At 49.1% G+C, this 22,060-nt stretch overlaps 1 protein-coding gene across 4 annotated transcripts in view; it reads left to right on the top strand.

Annotated features, from left to right (window-relative positions):
- LOC116955670 (glycine receptor subunit alpha-2-like) overlaps positions 1-22,060 on the top strand; it is a 224,304-nt gene that overhangs the window by 123,347 nt on the left and 78,897 nt on the right. For all 4 annotated transcript variants that reach the window (XM_032976897.2, XM_076053484.1, XM_032976900.2 and 1 more), the window contains exons 3-4: positions 12,479-12,546; positions 19,799-20,022. In XM_032976897.2, the coding sequence (XP_032832788.2) occupies positions 12,479-12,546; positions 19,799-20,022 (292 nt within the window). The remainder of the gene's footprint in view (positions 1-12,478; positions 12,547-19,798; positions 20,023-22,060) is intronic.

Below are 22,060 nucleotides of genomic sequence, written 5' to 3'. Positions count from 1 at the left end.
AGTGTTTTTTTTTATTGAACAAACGATTCGGGTAAGCACATGAAGGGCGGTGTGTGCATGGAAATTGACACCAGTACAGGCACAATGCCAAGTACAATGATTAATCCAAACAACAAAAAACTCACCTCTTTAAACCGGCCTTCACCCCCACGAGTTGTGGCCATTTACCCAGCTGGTTATTTTTATTTCCTGCTTGCCATACACGGTGGCGCATTGGGATGTACAGATGCAATGCCCGTACAAAATGTAAATAATAATTTGTCGATGCATATGTGTGTGTGTGTATAATCCCAAAACTTAAGTGGTTTAAAATGTCCCTTTTTCCACCTGAGCAATATTGCCAGAATGCATGACTTCCTGTCACCTGCCACTTGGAGAGACTGGCCCATGCTTTTGTGTTATCCCAACTCGACTACTGCACCGGCTTACTGGTTGGGATACCAGTAAGGCGTTGCAGCAAATGGGCAGACTCCAGCTTGTTCATAATTAAGCTGCTAAGAGTGCTCACACCAAGTACACCATTCCGTGAGCAGATTACACCAGGTCCTCCTCAGGGGTGGAGCCAGGGGGGGTGACAGGGGTGGTGACATTCTGTGTGTAAGTGTACGACACTCGGTCTGGCGGAACTCCGTGCAAGTGCATTGTCAGAGCGTGTCCGCCAACCGATGGTTGTCTAGCTCAACAGCCTGACTCTCTCTAAATCATTCTTGACATTAACATTTGTTGAATGTCACCCGGGCCTGAAATCCTGGCTCCGCCCCTGATGAGCAGTGTTAGTCTATGGGTAGTGTTAGTCTATGGATAGTGTTGAGTCTATGGGCAGTGTTGAGTCAATGGGTAGTGTTGAGTCTATGGGCAGTGTTGAGTCTATGGGTAGTGTTAGTCTATGGGTAGTGTTAGTCTATGAGCAGTGTTGAGTCTATGGGTAGTGTTGAGTCTATGGGTAGTGTTGAGTCTATGGGTAGTGTTGAGTCTATGAGCAGTGTTGAGTCTATGGGTAGTGTTGAGTCTATGGGCAGTGTTGAATCTATGGGCAGTGTTAGTCTATGAGCAGTGTTAGTCTATGGGTAGTGTTAGTCTATGGACAGTGTTAGTCCATGGGTAGTGTTAGTCTATGGACAGTGCTGAGTCTATGGGTAGTGTTAGTCTATGGGCAGTGTTAGTCTATGGGTAGTGTTAGTCTATGGGCAGTGTTAGTCTATGGGTAGTGTTAGTCTATGGGCAGTGTTGAGTCTATGGGTAGTGTTAGTCTATGAGCAGTGTTAGTCTATGGGTAGTGTTAGTCTATGGGTAGTGTTAGTCTATGAGCAGTGTTAGTCTATGGGCAGTGTTGAGTCTATGGGTAGTGTTAGTCTATGGGCATTGTTAGTCTATGGACAGTGTTAGTCTATGGGCAGTGTTAGTCTATGGGTAGTGTTAGTCTATGGGCAGTGTTAGTCTATGGGCAGTGTTAGTCTATGGGTAGTGTTAGTCTATGAGCAGTGTTAGTCTATGAGCAGTATTAGTCTATGGGCAGTGTTAGTCTATGGGTAGTGTTAGTCTATGGGCAGTATTAGTCTATGGGTAGTGTTAGTATATGGGCAGTGTTAGTCTATGGGTAGTGTTGAGTCTATGGGCAGTGTTAGTCCATGGGTAGTGTTAGTCTATGAGCAGCAGGGGCAGAGCCAGGGGGGTGACAGGGGTGACATTCTGCGTGTAAATGTACGACACTCGGTCTGCATTGTCAGAGCGTGTCCGCCAACCGATGGTTGTCTAGCTCAACAGCCTGACTCTCTCTAAATCATTCTTGAAATTAACATTTGTTGAATGTCACCCCGGCCTGAAAATCCTGGCTCCGCCCCTGGTCCTCCTTATCTCTTCATTGGCTACCGGTCAAATTCCGAGTGAATTTATACGATGCTGCTTTTAACCTCTAGGGCTTAAAAAGGGCTCGCCCAACATTGCTTGCAGGAACTAATACATTGATGATGTATTCCATCAAGGTCCTTAAGATCTTCTGATCTGCAGCTGCTCAGCACTCCCACGTCTAGGTTAGCGCTCTCTTGGTGGTCGCGGCTTTTGTTCTCGCGGCACCCAAGCTATGGAACGCCTTGCCACTTTGAATCAGGCGATCAAAGTCGGTAGATACGTTCAAGTCTGCTTTTAAAACCCCACCTCTTTAAATTGGCCTTCCCTCTTTAGTTTTGTCGGTTGCCCCTGGTTCTGTATTTGCTTCCTGCTGTTCATGCGTCGCGCGTTGGAATCCTCGGATGGAATGGCGCGTTGCACATTTGAATTATTTAGCTGTGCATTTTGTCGGTCAAATGGCAGGCGAATTGTTTATTCCAGAAGCAGCCGAAGCAGGACGGGTTAGAGCTGCACGTGACCTCCTTTGTGCAGAGCACAGGTCTTTGAAAGCAGCCGAGCTTCATCTTGGAGAGAAATAAAGCGCGTGGCGGTGGTCGTGGCCACGCTGCTGCTGCTGCTGCCTGTGACCCAGCACTGTGTGGAGGCAGCGGCGAAGGGGGTTGGTGGATCACCCACGCGCACACACCGATGTTGCTGCGAAACTCCCTTCCCGTGGGTGGGTGCCGAGCAGGTGCCGTGCCCTTTAGCTCGCCAGGTAGAAGGGAACACGCAGGCTAATTGCCGACTGTGTCCATCTGTATGGCGTAGCGGAGTGCTTCCACCCTCACATGCGTGTGTTTTTTTCTTCCGGTTTCTCCGGCTTCTGCCCGCGCGTATGAAATGCTCATTAGCCGGCTGATAACACCTTAATACGCAGAGGGCCGCAGAGCTTGAACGAATGTGGGGTGGGGGGGGGAGGGGGTGGGGGGGAGATAAACTACCGACGTTGTCTGTCGAGAACATGTCGCTTGAGGAGAATCTCAGGAAATAGTTCGGAGATGTAAACTTCCACGGGCCGTTGCCATTGAACGTTGTGGCGGTGCACTTCTTGTCTGCGACAGGCGGTTAGTTGGGCATGCGGGGGTGGGTGGGTGGTGGTGGTTGGGGGGGGGGTTGGGTTACGAAACGTAGCCAACACGTCGGCAGCTGCCGGAGGAGCTCGCTCGTGGGACAATGCCCTGGTCGGGCGGGACAATGGTAACTGCCGCTCGGAGTGAGCAGCAGTTACCAGGTCATCGGCGTACGTTTGCGCAGTCTACAAAGCCATTCCCTGGTCTTAGCCCCACCGCATCTTGCCACGCTTGTGTCGTTCTGCGTGTCGCCTTCTCGCCCTCTGCGTTCTCAATCTTTGCTGCTGTTCCTCCTCCTCCTCCTCCTGCGACTTGTGCTCAATCCACGCTTTGCCTCTCGCTACACTCTCGGCCCCCACTTCGCTGGAGCAAACGTCCCCCTCCACATTGAGCAGTCACCTTCGCCCATGAGCCTCCGCTCCTCACTCAAAACTCAATTGCTGTTACCCCGGGGTCACCGCACGACCCCTTAATCTCCCCCCTCATAACCGCCACCTGTTTCTCTTCCCTCTTCGTATTCTCAGCGCGTGGCTCTCGCTCATTCCCCAGTCATTCCCGTTCCGTTCGTCATCATTTACTGCCATCAATTTCACTTTCACCGAATGAACGCGTCATCGCAGACTTGCCCCCAGCACCCCCTCCCCCACTCCGCGTCGCACCCTCTCATCTATTTCACTCGCCTCATCTCCACCGTCACATCCGCACGTCGTGCCGTTGTTAATCCCCGCGCTATATAAGATTCCTTGATGACAACGGCGAGGAGGGAGGAGGGGGGAAGAGAGACGGAGAGGGAGGGTTGTTTGGGCAGCGTCTGTTTTCGCAGCGGGCGGAATTGGGGGGGAGGGAGGAGGGAGGAGGGACGCGGAGTGGGCGTGGCCACACCGGAAGCCACGTGACCCTCGGGAGGTTTCACGTCGTTACCTGCTCTTGTTGATTCTGCATGAAGCGCCTTTGGGCAAGGGGCCGTTTAAATTATTTGGCGGAGTGGGCGTGGCTACACCGGAAGCCACGTGACCCTCGGGAGGTTTCACGTCGTTACCTGCTCTTGTTGATTCTGCATGAAGCGCCTTTGGGCAAGGCGCCGTTTAAATTATTTGAAGACGATGAGATGTCGAACTTCTTCCGCAAACCGTTCCGTAGCCTTGACCAGGAGGGAGCAATCCACAGGCCCTCGCCAGCCCATCGATCTGCCTCTCGAATGGAAATGCGACTGCTGCATACATGCAAGGGGTTTTAAAAAACGCGGCGGTCAATGAGAGATGTTCAACGGGGCTTCCCTTGTCGCCTCCCAAGGTGAGCGGGGCATAACGCCCTCCGCCGACTCCAGGGAAGGCAGATTTTTGCCCCGCACCGGCTGCGAAAGGTCCCTTTTTAGATCGTGACCGGAGGCTGAGAGGGTGGCTGAAAGCGCCAAGGCGCAAACGCAGAGGCCCCGCTCCTCGATGGTGACGTAGCAGGCCTCGACGAGGGCAATGGAACGGCGATGTAGGAAAATTCCCTACGCACGTGCTCGAGCGAAGCTGGCAGTGCACGAGCACGGATGAACACACGCGCGCACGCGCGTTCGCCCGTGCATGTTTCAGCCCACTTGATGCACGTGGCCAGAGTCGTTTAATTTGATCGATGATTTTGGCTGCATCCAACCGCCCCTACACCCCCCCCCCCCCCCGCCGGTGCCCTGAAATGTAGTCAGGTATTGTCTGCCCTTTTGTGAACAGAAATACAAAAGAGTCCCTCCAGTGAGTAGGATGCCTTTCCAAAGCTTCTCAATTCACAAAGCCAGTGTGTGTTTTGTTCACTTTTGACGTCCTGCATGCTTGTATGTCAACGCACGAATGGGCTCTGTTTTAAATATTCTCATTTGTAGCATCGCTCCCATGCATTATTCATAACAACCAACGCTGCACGCAAAGTGTGCGGGGTAACGACAACAACAACAACAACAACAGATAGCGTGTGCATGCGTGCGTGCGCATCTGCAGAGGGCTCCGCGCGCTTTCTTAAGAGATGCAGCCGCGTACAGATAGGTAACACCCCTGGCTGATAATATCGGAGCATCAGGTCAGAATCCTGAACAACAACAACAACAAAGACGCGTGGACCAAAAAAAAAAAGCCGGCTATAAAACACGAGCAGAAAGGGCACATCGAGCAATCTGTCTTCCTGAGCTCTCCGGAAATTAAAATGCTAATTCCGCAGCACCGACGATGGAACGTGCGTGCGTTCGTGTGTGCGTGCGTGCGTGCAGAGAGCGGTGGTGCGGCGGTTAGCGCCACGAACCTCGGCGACCCGAGTTCGATTCCCGCTCAGGGCCGCCAAACACCGGCGACGATTTACTCGAATTGGTCCTGGGGCCTCGCCTCTAGGGTCGACTCGGCCTCAAACGAGTACCTGGTGCGCTGTGTGATGCCAGCCAATAGGGTGACAGAGGAGGCCGGGCGTGGTGATGGCCACCCACCTCCTCGTGTTGCCGTGCCGGCCTTCATAGGTTGCTGCTCGCTAACAGCACTTGCCCAACAGTCTGTTAAGGCTACACGGGGGGGGGGGGGGGATCTTTATCTTTGTGTGTGCGTGCGTTGCTGCATGTGACCCCGCGACTTCTACTTAAATCCTCTGCTCACACACTCGCCACCGGTGGCAAATGTGGTGTGGAATTACACGTGTTGGACGTGGTAATGACTGCGTAGCGAATCGTGACGACCGAATATCGTGCTCAATAGTAGCGTGAACTCTTGCCGTGCAATTTGCTTAACTCTTAAATAACATGGTCGTGAATCCTTCGAACTAGAATGTGATTCTTGTTGTTGTTATTCATGAAGGAGTGTTCCCAGATATCCGTGCTGTCCACTATAAGTGCTTGGCTCTCCATTGTAGCGCAAAGCCCGATACCGATAGCCAAGGAGAGAGAGAGTCATGCGGTTTGGTTTGGCTGATAATTGCTCTTGCTTGGGCCCTGTGTCGCTGGTGGCAATGGCCCAATGGGTTCCGCACTGCTGATGAGACCCGGTGAAATCGAAGACAGTCCGAGGTTGCTTTGATTGAGCCACTAAAGCCGGGATACTCGAATCTGGGAAGCACGCGGGCTCTAGGATTAAATGCCACTTGCATTGATATCAAAATTTTTGTAGGATTTGTCCATTGAACACTTGCGCTGGCACGTACTTGCCCTGGTATGCAGGAGGTCGTCGGTTCGATCCCGACCCCGACGCACCCTGGTCCACGACAATCAACTGAGGGGTCGTCGGTGGTCTGCCATTGTGGCAAGAGTTAGCTACCTTACCTGGGATACAGGAGGTCCCTTCTGTATGTTCTCCACGTGGTTGAGTGGATTGTTATCCAGGCCCTCCGGTTTTTCTCTCCACATTGAGAATCACCACGCTTTTAGAGCATTTGGCTGCTATAAATGTCCGCATGACGAGCCACTTCGTTGGGCTATCATTTGTTGCCAGGTCGCTTCTGAAAAAGAGCTATACAGTTTATCCTTTAGGATATAGGTCAGTCAAGGTAATGGACCATTTTTCTAATTCATGTAAACACCGTGCATCAGTACATTGTGCAGCACGCATTAAACCGACAACTTCAAAACGAGCTTGAAGTCCCAAGCAATTGGTGAATACTGCTGTTATATGTGGGGTGGTGAAGCCAGCTCCTGACTCTCACTGGCCCTCGTTGAATTCAGAGTTAGGGCAACAGTCAGGTTGATTTATCCAGCACTCACTCATTCTCTCACTCACTCGCTCTCTCTCTCACTCACTGCAATCACTCACTCACCGCAATCACTCACTCACCGCAATCACTCACTCGCTCTCTCTCTCACTCACTCACTCGCTCTCTCTCACTCACTGCAATCACTCACTCACTCACCGCAATCACTCACTCACTCACTCACCGCAATCACTCACTCACCGCAATCACTCACTCACTCACCGCAATCACTCACTCATTCTCTCACTCACTCGCTCTCTCTCTCACTCACCGCAATCACTCACTCACCGCAATCACTCACTCACTCACTCACCGCAATCACTCACTCACACTCTCACTCACTCACCGCAATCACTCACTCACTCACCGCAATCACTCACTCACTCTCTCACTCACTCACTGCAATCACTCACTCACCGCAATCACTCACCGCAATCACTCACTCACCGCAATCACTCACTCACTCACTCACCGCAATCACTCACTCACTCTCTCACTCACTCGCTCTCTCTCTCACTCACTGCAATCACTCACTCACCGCAATCACTCACTCACCGCAATCACTCACTCACTCACCGCAATCACTCACTCACTCTTTCACTCACTCACCGCAATCACTCACTCACCGCAATCACTCACTCACTCACCGCAATCACTTACTCACTCTCTCACTCACCGCAATCACTCACCGCAATCACTCACTCACTCACCGCAATCACTCACTCACTCTCTCACTCACTCACCTCCTGGTGACCCTTTTATAGCTACTACCATGGTTAATGTTACCCATGAACTTTGATTCATCTACCCATGTTGCCAGACGATTTCATCTCATCTTTGGCGCGTTCAACAACTACACTGCAGGTTGCTCCAACACTCGAAGACAAAGACCCCCCCCCCGTGTAGCCTCAACAGACTGTTGGGGCAAGTGCTGTTAGCGAGCAGCACCTATGAAGCCCGGCACGGCACACGAGGGGGTGGGTGACCAGCAACCACGCCCGGCCACCTTTGCCTCCCTAGTGGCGATGTTTACACACCACACCAGACACACATTTGAGGCTGAGTCGACCTTGGACGAGGCCCCACGACCGGTTCAGATAATCGTCGCTGGTTTTGGCCGTGAGTGGGAATGGAACTCGGTTCGCTGGGTTTGTAGCGCAGTGCGCTAACCGCTACACCACCGCTCATCCCCACTCGCCCACTCGCTCACCCACCAACTCGCCCACTCGCCAAACTGCAGGTCACTTCACTTTTTACTGCTTGTTCCCCAGCACTGCTTGGCTTTGGAAGCCACTCTCAACGTGTTCTCACAACCTTACTCAATTTCAAGAAATGCATTAACTCTTAATCTATTTCACTGTCAGTAGATTAACACGTAGCAGTGAACGGCTTTCCTGACCAACATTATCTATAATAGAGGTTTTTTTTTAGGTTAGATCGAGTAAAATATAAATGCGTCGTTAACCCTGCCACCACCCGACACAGCCAATTAGTAAGGTTTATCATGTGAACAAAACGCGCCAATTAGTTACTAGTGCAGCGACACACCTGGTGTGCTGGAGAATAAAACCCCGAAACGTTTACAGTTTGAGTACCGTGACGCTTCGCCCGGGTTAAACGACACATTTATACTGAACGCGATTTAACCCAACAAAAAAAAAACTTTACTGTGGACTGCAGGCCGTGTTGCCTGTTGCGAGCCACTTTGGGCATTTTTGGGCCTTATGCTTAGCAAACCGAGATGTCAAAAAACAATTGGGCCACCAAAAAGGGTTTAATCTTGATTTGAAGCTTTCGTGACTGCAGGAATTCATACTCTTTGGTTCTTTCGGTAAAGTCACGTGGGTAGGGAAATTAATAATAGATCACGATGTATTGATCGCAACAACAAGCAATCGTCTTCAGGTGAGAGAGAGAAGCATGCCGTTGTGACGAGGCGTTATATAGATCCGAGAGGGGGGACGGAGGGGAGGCCGAGACGGGCGAGAGGGTGGGGGTGATATTCAAAGAGGGCTTTGGGTGAGAGAGATAAAAAAAAAAGGAATGGAAGCTTAGATATCAAACTGAACAAAATGTAAAACTGTAATGCAACCCAGAGAGGGTCGGCTAACACAACAGTTAACACTTTACCTGGCTGATCAACGGACTTCCAAATATTGGAAAAACATTTGCATCCATCTTCTTGGTTGAAGTTACGTCTGAGTTGTGCGGAAATCCTCCCCCGTAGAGGCGGCATGCTTCTCTCTCTCTCTCTCACCTGAAGACGATTGCTTGTTGTTGCGATCGAAACGTCGTGATCTATTATATTAATGCTCCCATCTACGTGACTTTACCGAAAGAACCAGAGTACCAATAAGGGGAATAAGCATTTGCCCCATTGGATGTTTGACCAGGCGGACGTTTGTGACCTGGCTTTAGTCCCAGTCGAGTCGTGGGACGATTTGGTGGAACCAGAACCGGGTGAGAACTCAGGGCAGCAGGATAGGGTCTCCCATTTGCCAGATTTGACCCGGGGGGGGGGGGGGGGTCACCGATACAACGACGAAAAGGCAAAAAAAGCGAACAAAATGTACAAGTGCGGTGAATGACGGCAAAGAGGAATCGGCACAAAAGCAACTGGCGGTTCGAGTGAGAAATCTAAAATTCTGCGCAAGCACAAACCCGCGCCAAATGAACTCCCTGCAGCAGCGAGTCTGCTCGGTGCAGATTATATCACTAAAACCCGATCACAATGCAATTACTAACTATGTGCGAGAGCAACACCGAACAGACCATTGTACAAACGTGTCAACGGACAAGGGCATTTATCAAACGTAATCCGACAACACTATCCTGTGAGCTGATATCTTCATCGTCGTTTCCCCCCCCCCCCCCTATCGTTGGCCTGTTCATTGTCGAAGTGCCCGCAACGGCGCAGTTACCTTGCTTCTGTTTGCCGTGGTCGGGACAATTTGGACGAATGTCCCCTTCAGAGGACAAAGCGATGGAGCGGCCAGATGGCATGACGGTGGTTTAACTTTCACCAGAAAAAATAAATCTACTTTCCCCCACCCCCTAATTAAATTACAGCACTAGCTGCTGATGGACTGCTCCTTCACAATTCGAAAGAGTGGGGTGCCACTGTGGCGAGCAGATGTTAACTCCCTCGCTTGGTATGCGGGAAGTCGTGGATTTGATCCCAACCCTGGCGTCCGCTCTATATTTGGAGTTTGCGTGTCTCTCTCTCCTCTCTCTCTCTCTCTCCCCGTGGTTCACGTGGATTTTTTGGTCCCGGTCCTCCGTTTTTGTTTTTTTGTCCCCTTCCACATTTAGAAGTCAGCATCGCGCGTGAAGATCTTTTGTTTGGCCCGCGGTACGTTTCCACGTGACGATAAGCCACTTTGTTGAAGCTATCATTTGCGATAGCCAGGTCGCTTCTGAAAAATAGCTACACATGGCGCGGTGTGGGCCTTACGTGGCAAAAATAAAAAAATAAAATAGTTTATTAGTTTTTAGTTGTTTAATTCAATGGTGGTAGTCAATGTCACGGTAAGGGCATGGGCGATTGAAGTGGGGGCATTTAAACAATAGTGAGAGAAGTAAAAATTGGATTAACCCGAGCGGACTTCCCAGATTTGAAGGTGTGACCTCTATGGAGGTCGTGCAGTTTATCAAACGTTTAATGTGGTGCACGCGCACCTTGCCGATGACGTCACTGCACATTGACGTGAATATCTAATTTAATTGAACCCTCCGACCTGTAATATTCAAGATTGCTCATTCTCCTATTTCGGGCAATTAACCGGCGTGGGTTTCAATATCGCTTTACCGAAAGGGGAAATCCTCTTAAATTAAATCGTCTGGATTTGCTTCCAGTGGCGAGGGGTTGGGGGAAACCACCCGATCCAATCCCGATTGCGGTGTTTCATAAACTCGGCCCACAATGCAGTTCTTTGCGCAGCTTGGACAGCGCGATGGAGGCTTGCGCACGGCACGCACCCTGGAGCCAGTTGCGACACGCGCATGGCTCAGCCGCAGAACCCGTCCGTCGCAGAGTCGGAGGGAGTCTGCCGTCGCGTAAACTATGAACAGTTTTTTTTTAATATTTTGATTTTTAAGCTTTCGTGACTGCAGTAATTCATATTCTTAGCTCTTTCGGTGAAGTCACGTCGAAGGGAAACAATAATTAATAATATATATAAAAATGAGGCTATCCACATATACAAGCACGGAGACAATTTCAACCGAGAAGATGGATTCTGGCTTAGCAATCATTGGAAGGATTTGATCAACCATTTCGGGTCTTAATTGATTGTTCACGTTTTACGGTGGCTTTCAGACAGCATACATTAATTTTTCGTTTTCCCCCCTCCTCTTTTCAGAACATAGATGGACTAGTCCTTCTAAATAAACTGCCAAATCGCTGTCCGTGGTGCTAAAGTTTTTTTAAATAAATAAAAACAACGTTTAAAAATAAATAAATACAAACCGCCACTTCTTTCAAATGTTTCTTGCCGTTGGTTTTTCACACCTGATGACGACCGTTTGTGTTACGGTCGAAACGTCGTGAGAATTTGTATTGTTTTATATATATTTTATTATTTTATTGTTTCCCTTCAACGTGACTTTACCGAAAGAGCTAAGATTATAGTTTTTTTAAAATTAATTTTACAAGGTGAGGCCCCACTGAGCTGTACAGCTCCTTCGCAGAAGCGACCTGGCCAACGAATGACAGCTCAACGAAGCGGCTCATTGCGCGGAAATGAATAGCAAGCAGTCAAATACTCCAAACGCCTCTCTATAAAACTGTGGGAGAAAACCAAAAAATCGGAGGATCCGGAGAAAATGCCACGCGATCACGGGGAGAGAAACACGCAAACTCCAAATGAAGCAATTGGCGGGACCCCGGGGTCCAGTCACTGTCCCCGGGGGTGGGAAACACCGCGTAGCGACACGAGTCTTGTAGCCTTACCGACAACAACAACAAAACTAGCGGTCAATCGATTGGCCTCGTCGAGAGCTACTCGGGGCAACTAGGTTTCGTAAAAAGTTGAAAAATTACACAAACACGTTCAATTCACCGCCTGGCGGGGCGGCGGTGGGGCTCGCCTTGGCAAAGAGGCCGAGGGTCGACGGCTGACCGGAGGGCCTCGTTGTCGTCGCCGCCGTGCGACCGCGGCGGACGCCCCCCCGGGGCTCGCGTTTGGCCGGTGGGGGTGGCGCCCGTCGTGTCGATCGCCGCCGCCTGCTGCTGCTGCTGCTGGCGCTTGTTGTTGGCGCGAGTCTGGGCGGGCGGCGCGTTGCTGTCGGGGGTCACGAGCGGGGCGGACTGAAGAAAAATAATAATTATTATTAGTTACCTGATTTTTGCGGGACCCCCGTCGGTTACCGCCAAATGATTCAAATGTACGCAGCAGGCGTTGTCAGGGTCGGGTGGTCGAAGCCACGACCTCCTGCATGCCAGGCGACGTAGTTAACATCTCGCCACTGCAGGCGCCTTGATTGCCTTTGAGTGTCGGCGCACGTGGAGGACGAGCTAATATTATCCAGTCGGCCTTTGCGAGTCTGGGGCTCCCAGGCCGCAGTCAAGCAGCAGGGGTGTAGCACACGGTCGTGTCAGTCTCTCTCGCACGCACACACGCACGCACGCGCAAACTAAAAATGCATCCGTCGTCCGCGGGACGCTCAAGGATCGATGCGAAGTAATTTTGTAAAAGCGGTGACTCGCTGTTGATTAATTTTGCCACTCGCTCGTGATGGAACGTTACGGCGAAGTTATTCCGTCAAAAGATATATTTTCCCGTGACCGTGCGTCTCTATTTTTCCTTTCTCCGCAGGCGATCCTGTCAACGTGACGTGCAATATTTTCATCAACAGCTTCGGCTCCATTGCTGAGACCACGATGGTAAGAAAACGTTGATTTTAATTTGTATTCCCCATTCTACGCTCGTTTGTAAATGGCGAGCAAACGTACGGTAGACAAGCAGAGAACACGTGACATTTTGATATTCTTTGGTTCTTTCGGTAAAGTCACGTAGATAGAAAATAAAGTTAATAAAAAAAATCTAATCGCAAAAAACTAAAACGACGTTTCGATCGCTTGTGTTGCGATCGAATCGTCGGGAGTTTATATTTTTTTATTTTAATTTTTTAACTTTTAGTTTCATAATAAAGGTTTTTGGGTTAGATCGCGTTTATTTATAAATGTGTCGTAACCTTCCACCACCCGACACGGCCAATCAGCAAAAAAAGTGTCACGTTGACAAAAGACAAAATAGTTCGCTACTTTAGCCCACCGGTGTGTTGAAGAGTGAATCCACAACATTTACAGTTTGAGTACTGTGACGTTTCGCTGGTAATTACATCCAGCATCATCGGGCAATTCGCCAGAATGGTGAAGCCCTCTCCACTTGCTCTCGGTCTTAAATAGAGCAGCAGGGTGACGTCATCACTTAACTCATTCAGGTGCAGTGATTTGAGGCAAAGGGTGGGGGGGGGGATATTGTAATTATATAATCGATTGGTAATCAGCCAATGGTTATGATTAGTAATGAGTTGTAGATTAGTAATTAGTTGTAATGTGTGTTATTGTGATTATATGCTACGTTAGTAATCCGTTAATTAGTATGTGTTCCCCTATAAGGAATTGTAATTTGTATGATTTAATAATATGCTTCCAAGCCGCACTAAGCCTGTAGCTGTCAGAGCGATTAAAGTTATTTCTATTTCTCTCGATTTCAATGGATTCTCTAATTAGTCTTTGTCAGTAATAATTAGTTTTACACAACACTTCAACGTTATCAAAATCAATTAAGTGTCCTTGTTGAAAAGTATGTTCTGCCACTGCTGACAGTTGTGTTTGAGATAATTTAATATTTCTTTGGTGTTTTTTTTAATTATAATCTGATGTTACATCCTGTCTGTCCAATATAGCATCTGCCACAAAAACAATTCATCCGATATACACCTTCTGTTGATAATTTAGGTAATTCGTCTTTAGTGCAAGATACTAGTTTTTGAATTTTGTGTACTGTACCAAATCTCACTGTAATGTTTTGCTTTTGCAAAACAGGGGCTAATTTGTCAGTTACTCCTGCGATATATGGAATTTTAATTGTTTTAACAATCTGATCGCTTTCAGCAGTGTTTGATTATATTTTTTCTTTTATTTTTTAAAAATAAATTTTATTTACTATCTACGTGACTTTTACCGAAAGAGCCGAAGAATACGAATTCCCGCAGTCACGAAAGTTTTAAGTGACATCATGATGTTAGCCGGGCAGACGGTGGCATTGCTACTGCGCGTGGCCTATAACCCAGCACTGTGGAGGCGGCAGCGGGGGTCGGTGGGTTGCGAAAACTCCTTGCGGGCATTGACGAGGTACCAATACCATGACTCGCCAGAAGTCTATACGGAAAAGTGTGGATTCATATCTCCAGCTGTCCCTTCTGTATGGGATAGAGCGTTGTCCCTTCGCACATGTAATTGGCTGAAAACATCTTCTTACACAGAGGACTGCAGAGCTTGGACAATCGTTGGTGGGGCCGGCTCACCGCCTGGCTGCCGCCTTCCCCACTCGTCTGTAATTCCTCAATGATTGTGAGAGATGCAGTTTGCATAAAGGACCCTATGTATGTATTTATATCATACTACAAAACAAAGGAAAAGTGCAGCTGCCTTAAAAGAGAACGGATTTCCGGATATCACTCGGCAAGCGTTGAACTATTTTCTTTGTTCCAAAGAAAATGACAAATAAAACTACGGCGTTTTGATCACAACACAAGCGATCGCCATTTCCTCTGAACCCATCTACGTGACTTTACCGAGAGGCCCAAAGACTATGAATTCCTGCAGTCACGAAAGCTCTGAGTCAAGGTTTAAGCGTTGAACTGTAACGATAATCATTTGTCGGGCAATGTCACGGTCATTAACAACGTGGTGACAGCAAATCAAAAGGGGCACCACGCTAGCAAGATGTTGTCTCCCTCGCCTGGTATGCAGGAAGTCGTGGGTTTGATCCTGACCCTGACGCCTGCCGTATATTTGGAGTTTGCGTGTCTCTCTCTCTCTCTCTATCATCATCATCACGGTGGCTAGGAGATGTTAACTACCTCGCCTGGTATACAGGAGGTCGTGGGTTGGGTCCCGACCCTGACGACGCCTGCTGTGTACATTTGGAGTTTGCGTGTCACTCTCTCTCTCTCTCACAGTGGTGAGATGTTAACTACCTCACCTGGTATACAGGAGGTTCGTGGGTTCGGTCCCGACCCTGACGATGCCTGCTGTATATTTGGAGTTTGCGTGCGTCTCTCTCTCTCTCTCTCACCGTGGTCGCGTGGATTTTTCCCGCTCTACATTCCCACGTGATGATTGACAAGCCACTGCGCTGAGCTGTCATTCGTGATGGCCGGGTCGCTTCTGAAAAGGAGCTGCGTGAGCTTATTACGTGGGACCTTACACCTGGTCAAAAAAATAATAATATGGTTTTTGTCAACCCCCCTATTCAGGACGCGAGCTCGCAAGCCTTCCGCTTGCGCGGCCGCTCACTCCGCGGCTGAGCCACGCGGCCGTGTACGGTAACGGCAAGCTGCCGTGAATAATAATAATAATAATAATAAAATAATACGATAAAAAAATTAAGCGAGCGAGGAAGCAGCTGGCCTTTTCACCGAGTTGCAGAAAAATTAAATGCGTAATTTGAAGAAGAGTGGGTATTGACTTGCAGAATGGCAATTCAGTCCAGGTAAATGGATTTATGGGAAATTCCCGAATGACAAACAGCAGCATCTGTGAACAATTGGGGGCCTGGGAAAAGGATTTGTGTCATTGATCAGCGAATATATTCTCATCCACAGCACGGGAAACGGCCGATGTTCACATCACCTCGAGTGTGTCACAATAAAACACCTTTATTCAATACGAACTGCATAATTATCCCATCTGCACGCATCGATGGATCGGCATGGCCGATGGTCACGTCTCCTTCCTGAATGGAAAATTAAAGGCACAGGCCACAGTAGTAGTGGTGCAGTTGTAGCCATGCGACACAAACTGTGAACCATAGAGTAAACCCGCAGAGACATGTGGAGACGCATAGAGACTCGTAGGAATACAGAGACGCATAGAGACTCAGAGATACAAATTGAGACCCATAGAGATCCATTTTAACTGTGGCCAAACTACGGACCACAGTAAATCCGCTGAGGTCCGCACTCCTTAAAAGGAGGAGGAACATCTTTCTTGAAGCGTCCTCGTTGTGGCCAGCAGTAGACCTGGGCATTGGCATCGAGAGACACCTTTGGAGATTCATTAACGACGAACCCCAGCGGTGCGATTATGACCATCCAACCTAAACTATGGACCACAGCACTCCTTCAACGGAGGATGAATAGCCCTCTCGTCGTGGCCAGCAGACCTCCACTTTGCCATTCAGCTCTTGAACGTATCGCTGCCATTGGCAATAAATAAAACAGAATGCCTAGGCTTAAAGATTAAAATCAATATCTATAAAAACAAAACAAATCGGCAGGCAGAGCATTGGCATTGGACGTCACGCTGCACTACTGTATGAGCCTGAAGACCCAATTTTGATTCTTGGCCACGGTTAATATCAGCGAGCGACCGATAGCCTTCGCCAACAGGCATCGACAAACGCGGCGACGTGGATTGGCGCGTGGCTGACACTCGCATAGATTTGTTGTGATGACGATCAAAGATCGGCATCAAGCAGTCGCGATTATATTTCGTGCTGTGCGTGCAGAATCTCTCGGCGTGCATGACACGTGAGCGAGGGGTAGAGCAGCCGAACCTGAAGACGTACCGATGAAGTTATTGTTTATTTTTTATTTTTTTCTTCAGGCAACGTAAACTATTGGCACCTCAACTGCAACGCTGCTAATCTTTGGTTCTTTTGGTAAAGTCACGTATAAATAAGAAATAATAAAATAACAACATAATAGCGTACGACGTTTCGGTTGCAACACAAGCAGCCATCGTCAGGTACAGAAGAGCTAAATTTACGAGAGAGAGAGGAAACACATAACCCCAGATGTATATACAGACACACAAGTAGGGGGGACTAACACAGATACAACAGGGGACACAGAGAGAGAAGCATACCAGACAAACAGGGTTTAGCAGAATTTGGAAACCATATAAAGCAACATAGACGGTCGGTTTCCAAATTCTGCTAAACCCTGTCTGTCTGGAATGCTTCTCTCTCTGTGTCCCCTGTTGTGTCTGTGTCCCCCCCTACTTGGGTGTCTGTATATACATCTGGGGTTATGTGTTTCCTCTCTCTCTCGTAAATTTAGCTCTTCTGTACCTGACGATGGTTGCTTGTGTTGCAACCGAAACGTCGTACGCTATTATGTTATGTTATTATTTCTTATTTATACGTGACTTTACCGAAAGAACCAAAGATTCATTCCTGCAGTCACGAAAGCTTCGAACCAAGTTTGCAACGCTGCTGTCTGCTATCGACTTCCTTTGAAAGGAGCCTCATTCTCACCTGATGTTAACTCTTTATATCTTTCTCAAAGTCTACGCTCGCCGCAAATGAACCGCCACAATTCCTCGCTGATCCTCGTGAACTCCGGCAGCAGCGGGGGGCTTTTGGCTCAGCCCTCGAACAAAGGCGGCGTTCATCGCTTATCAGATGCACGCTTCTGCGGCCGTCTGGAACGCCCCTCCTTCACGGTATCATGAAGCCACCGGGGTGATGCACTTTAAAGTAATCTAGGTGGGCAAACTCATTTCTTTTAGAGCTGCTTTTTTTTTGCGTTTTGGTTTGTTGGGGAAGGGTTAAGAAGGACGACAAAGGGGGCGTGCGTGCGACTAAACGGTATGCAGCGATAATGCGCTTGATAAGCCCTTGAAGAGAATGGCCCCGTTGTAGAAAGTGCTCGTCGGATAAAAATGAACACATGTAATGCGTCATTTAATTTATCTTGGACACAGCAGTTCAGTCCTCTCGTACATCTCAACACTTTGTCCCTCCCTCCCTCCCATCCCCTCCCCTCCCCTCCCTCCCTCCCTCCCTCCCTCCCTCCCTCCCTCCCTCCCTCCCTTCCTTCCTTCCTTCCTCCCTCCCTCCCTCCCCTCCCCCGTCCCTCTCCCCCCCTCTCCTCCCCTCCCATCCCATCCCCTCCCCTCCCTCCATCCCTCCCTCTCTCCCTCCCTCCCTCCCTCCCTCCTCTCCCCTCCCTCCCTCCATCCCTCCCTCCCTCCCTCCCTCCCTCCCCTCCCCTCCCTCCCTCCCTCCCTCCCTCCCTCCCTCCCTCCCTCCCCTCCCCTCCCTCCCTCCCTCCCTCCCTCCCCTCTCCTCCCTCCCTCCCCTCCCCTCCCTCCCTCCCTCCCTCCCTCCCCTCCCTCCCCCCCTCCCGCCCCTCCCTCCCCTCCCCTCCCCTCCCCTCCCTCCCTCCCTCCCTCCCTCCCTCCCTCCCTCCCTCCCTCCCCTCCCCTCCCTCCCTCCCTCCCTCCCTCCCCCCTCTCTCCCTCCCTCCTTCCCCTCCCTCCCTCCCTCCCCTCCCCTCCCCTCCCCTCCCTCCCTCCCTCCCTCCCTCCCTCCCTCCCTCCCTCTCTCCCTCCCTCTCTCCCTCCCCTCTCCTCCTTCCCTCCCCCCTCCCTCCCTCCCTCCCTCTCCTCCCTCCCTCCCCTCCCTCCCTCCCTCTCTCCCTCCCCCCCTCCCTCCCTCCCTCCCCTCCCCTACCTCTTCTTCTTATAATGAAACGTTCACGCACGGTTGATTGATGGGCACCCCGAGCTCATCGGACAGTCAGAGGTATCGGGAGGCCATCCAATTGGGACTTTGTTTTTTTCTTCCTCTGTTCTTCCTTGCAGGTAAATTTAAGTAATTTATGCTTCCCTCTGCGTTTCGTTTTTAATTGCCGTCTGTGCACGGTTTGAGGTCATCCCGCCCCGCCATACACGCTCGCCGCCTGGCCCGCTATAAAACAGACGTCAAAAGGCGTCTCTGTTGTTTTACGAAATTGGAGGGACTTCGATGTGGAATTGACCTTGAGGCATTTTTTTTCTTTGGTTTTACTCTCAAAACACCTCCGAAAGGCAACCTTTGCGACCTACGACAGACAGGCATCCACTCCTTGATGCGGTTAAGGCGCGAGCTCAATCCGAGTGATGTGTCAACCGTAAAAATAACAGACGAGCATATTGTACGACGTTTTTTTTTTATTTTTGCCTCGGCGCATTGCATTTAAAAACGCACGCATGGAACAGACGTCTGTCGGTCGTGCATGATGATAGTGTTCTTCAGCAAGCATCCAATTAATCCCGAGTGTGAGTAATCATTGATAGCCCTTGAGGACATATGCGAGGCAAGTGCTGCGATCTGAATTCTTCAGCAGCGACAAAAAAGTGGAAATTAAAACTGCAGCGAAATGTCTCAGGAGCCCGTTACCCTGACCCCCCCCACCCCCAGCCGTACTGAACGTTTGTGCGAAAGAGCTTAGTGGCTCATCGGATTCCTCTTGCAGCCTGAGTAAAGATTGCGATTCTGATTCTTCGTCCCGACTCAGCTCGGGCGTGGTTCTGGCTCGAAGCGCGTCATTCGAGTCAGCTGCTCAGCGTCCACGGCGGCGTAGATGTTAACGACCTTGCCAGGTATTCAGGAGTGCGTGTGTTCCCGTCCCGACCTTGACTCCTGTATATTTGAAGTTTGCGTGTCTTCTCTCTCCCCGTGGTCGCATTGATTATTTTTTGTGTTCCGGGTCCTCCGCACCCCTTCCCTCCGCGCTCAGAATCAACGTCCGCGCGTTCAAGAGCCTTTGGGCCATAGGAATAGGTTTTACCCCTTTTAACTGGCAGTTAAAAGGGTTAAAACCTATTCCCATATCTTGTTGCTGTCAAAGGAGGTCTCATAATGTAAAGCCTTTGGGCCGCTGTGAATTTCCACGTGATGGGCCACCTTGGTCGAGTTATCGTTGGCGGCCAGGTCGCCAATTACACCGTGTATCTCTGTGCCCTCTGTGCACCTTGTGAGCCAACGCTCAGGATTTTCCGTGAGCCAAGCCAAGCCTTGGCTGGTTCGCGAGCGAGCGAAAGGGGGGGGGGCGACGACAAGACCAAGCTTAAACTGCGACCCGCGTGCCTATCAGGGTTAATCGCGCGTGTTCCCGACCCCCGTGTCTTCCGTCAGGACTACCGACTGAACATCTTCCTGAGGCAGCAGTGGAATGATCCGCGGCTCGCCTACTCCGAGTACCCGGACGACTCCCTTGACCTCGACCCGTCCATGTTGGACTCCATCTGGAAGCCCGATTTGTTCTTTGCCAATGAGAAGGGGGCGAACTTCCACGAGGTGACCACTGACAACAAGCTCCTGAGGATCTTCAAGAACGGAAACGTGCTCTATTCCATCAGGTAACCGACCGGTGGCGGGCCGCTGTGTTCTTGAACGTTGCGGGTTGCTGTCCAGAGGCTGAATCTTGATTCGAGGCTTTTTCTCGACGGCAGGAATCCACGCAAATTTGGTTCGTCCGGTGACGTCGCGTAGCGAGAAATATGGACGAAATGAAAAAAAAAGAGACACAAATCACGACGTTGCGAGCGCTTTGTGTTGCGAGCGAAGCGTCGTGTATCGTTTTAGTTTTATTTACAACTACGTGACTTTACCGACAGACCCAAAGAGGCTGCTGTTTCTCTCCACGGTTTGTGCAATGCGTGTCCCCTCCCCCCCCTCCACCGGGTTCCCTGGTTTCCGCTCATCGATGAAAAGAAATAAACAAACGTACAGCATGAACTCAAAACCTACCCTTGCCTTGACATTGATGATTGTCTTTTACTTTTGGATGAAAACCAAAAAATACTTATACTCTATTAACATTTTTTTCTTTTGGTATTTTACCGGTTAACAAGTGCCACCGAGCCATACAGATCTTTCTCAGAGGCCACCTTTACGCTGACAAATTATAGCCCATCGGAATGTGGCTTATCGCGTGCAAATTTGTAGCACCAGCCAAATGCTGTGAACGCGCGATGTTGATTGTAAATGTGGAGGGGAAAACCGGAGGACCCGGAGAAAAATCTACGTGACCACGGACGGGGAGAACATGGAAACTCCAAATATATACTGCAGGTGTCAGTCGGAGTTGAACCCACAACCTCTTGTGTACCAGGGGAGGTAGTTAACATCTCGCTACCGTGGCGAGATGTTCACTCGTTTAACATTAGTTACAATGTAACTGGCGTCAGTTACAATGTAACTGGCGTTAGTTACAATGTAACTGGTGTTAGTTACAGTATAACTGGCGTTAGTTACAATGTAATTGGCGTTAGTTACAATGTAATTGGCGTTAGTTACATTGTAACTGCCGTTAGTTACAATGTAATTGGCGTTAGTTACAATGTAACTGGCGTTAGTTACATTGTAACTGGCGTTAGTTACAACGTAACTGGCGTTAGTTACAATTTAATTGGCGTTAGTTACGATGTAACTGGCGTTAGTTACATTGTAACTGGCGTTAGTTACATTGTAACTGGCGTTAATTACAATGTACTTGGCGTTAGTTACAATGTAACTGGCGTTAGTTACATTGTAACTGGCGTTAGTTACAACGTAACTGGCGTTAGTTACAATTTAATTGGCGTTAGTTACGATGTAACTGGCGTTAGTTACATTGTAACTGGCGTTAGTTACATTGTAACTGGCGTTAATTACAATGTAATTGGCGTTAGTTACAATGTAACTGGCGTTAGTTACATTGTAACTGGCGTTAGTTACAACGTAACTGGCGTTAGTTACAATGTAATTGGCGTTAGTTACAATTTAACTGGCGTTAGTTACATTTTAACTGGCGTTAGTTACAATGTAACTGGCGTTAGTTACAATGTAACTGGTGTTAGTTACAATGTAACTGGCGTTAGTTACATTGTAACTGGCGTTAGTTACAATGTAACTGGCGTTAGTTACAATGTAACTGGTGTCAGTTACAATGTAACTGGCGTTAGTTACAATGTAACTGGCGTTAGTTACTGTCAGTTACAATGTAACTGGTGTTAGTTACTGTTAGTTACAATGTAACTGGTGTTAGTTACAATGTAACTGGTGTTAGTTACAATGTAACTGGTGTCAGTTACAATGTAACTGGTGTTAGTTACAATGTAACTGGTGTTAGTTACAATGTAACTGGCGTTAGTTACAATATAAATAGTGTTAGTTACAATATAACTGGTGTTAGTTACAATGTAACTGGCGTTATTTACAATGTAACTGACGTTAGTTACAATGTAACTGGCGTTAGTTACAATGTAACTGGCGTTAGTTACAATGTAACTGGCGTTAGTTACAATATAAATAGTGTTAGTTACAATGTAACTGGCGTTAGTTACAACGTGACTGCCGTTAGTTACAACGTAACTGGCGTTATTTACAATGTAACTGGCGTTAGTTACAATATAA

This window comes from Petromyzon marinus, chromosome 61, assembly GCF_048934315.1.
Source record: "Petromyzon marinus isolate PM22_M1 ecotype Great Lakes invasive population chromosome 61, UKy_Petmar_22M1.pri1.0, whole genome shotgun sequence".
Classification (NCBI taxonomy): Eukaryota; Metazoa; Chordata; class Hyperoartia; order Petromyzontiformes; family Petromyzontidae; genus Petromyzon; species Petromyzon marinus.
The sequence above is the reverse complement of the archived record's forward strand: the minus strand, read 5'-3'. Positions and strand labels throughout refer to the sequence as shown.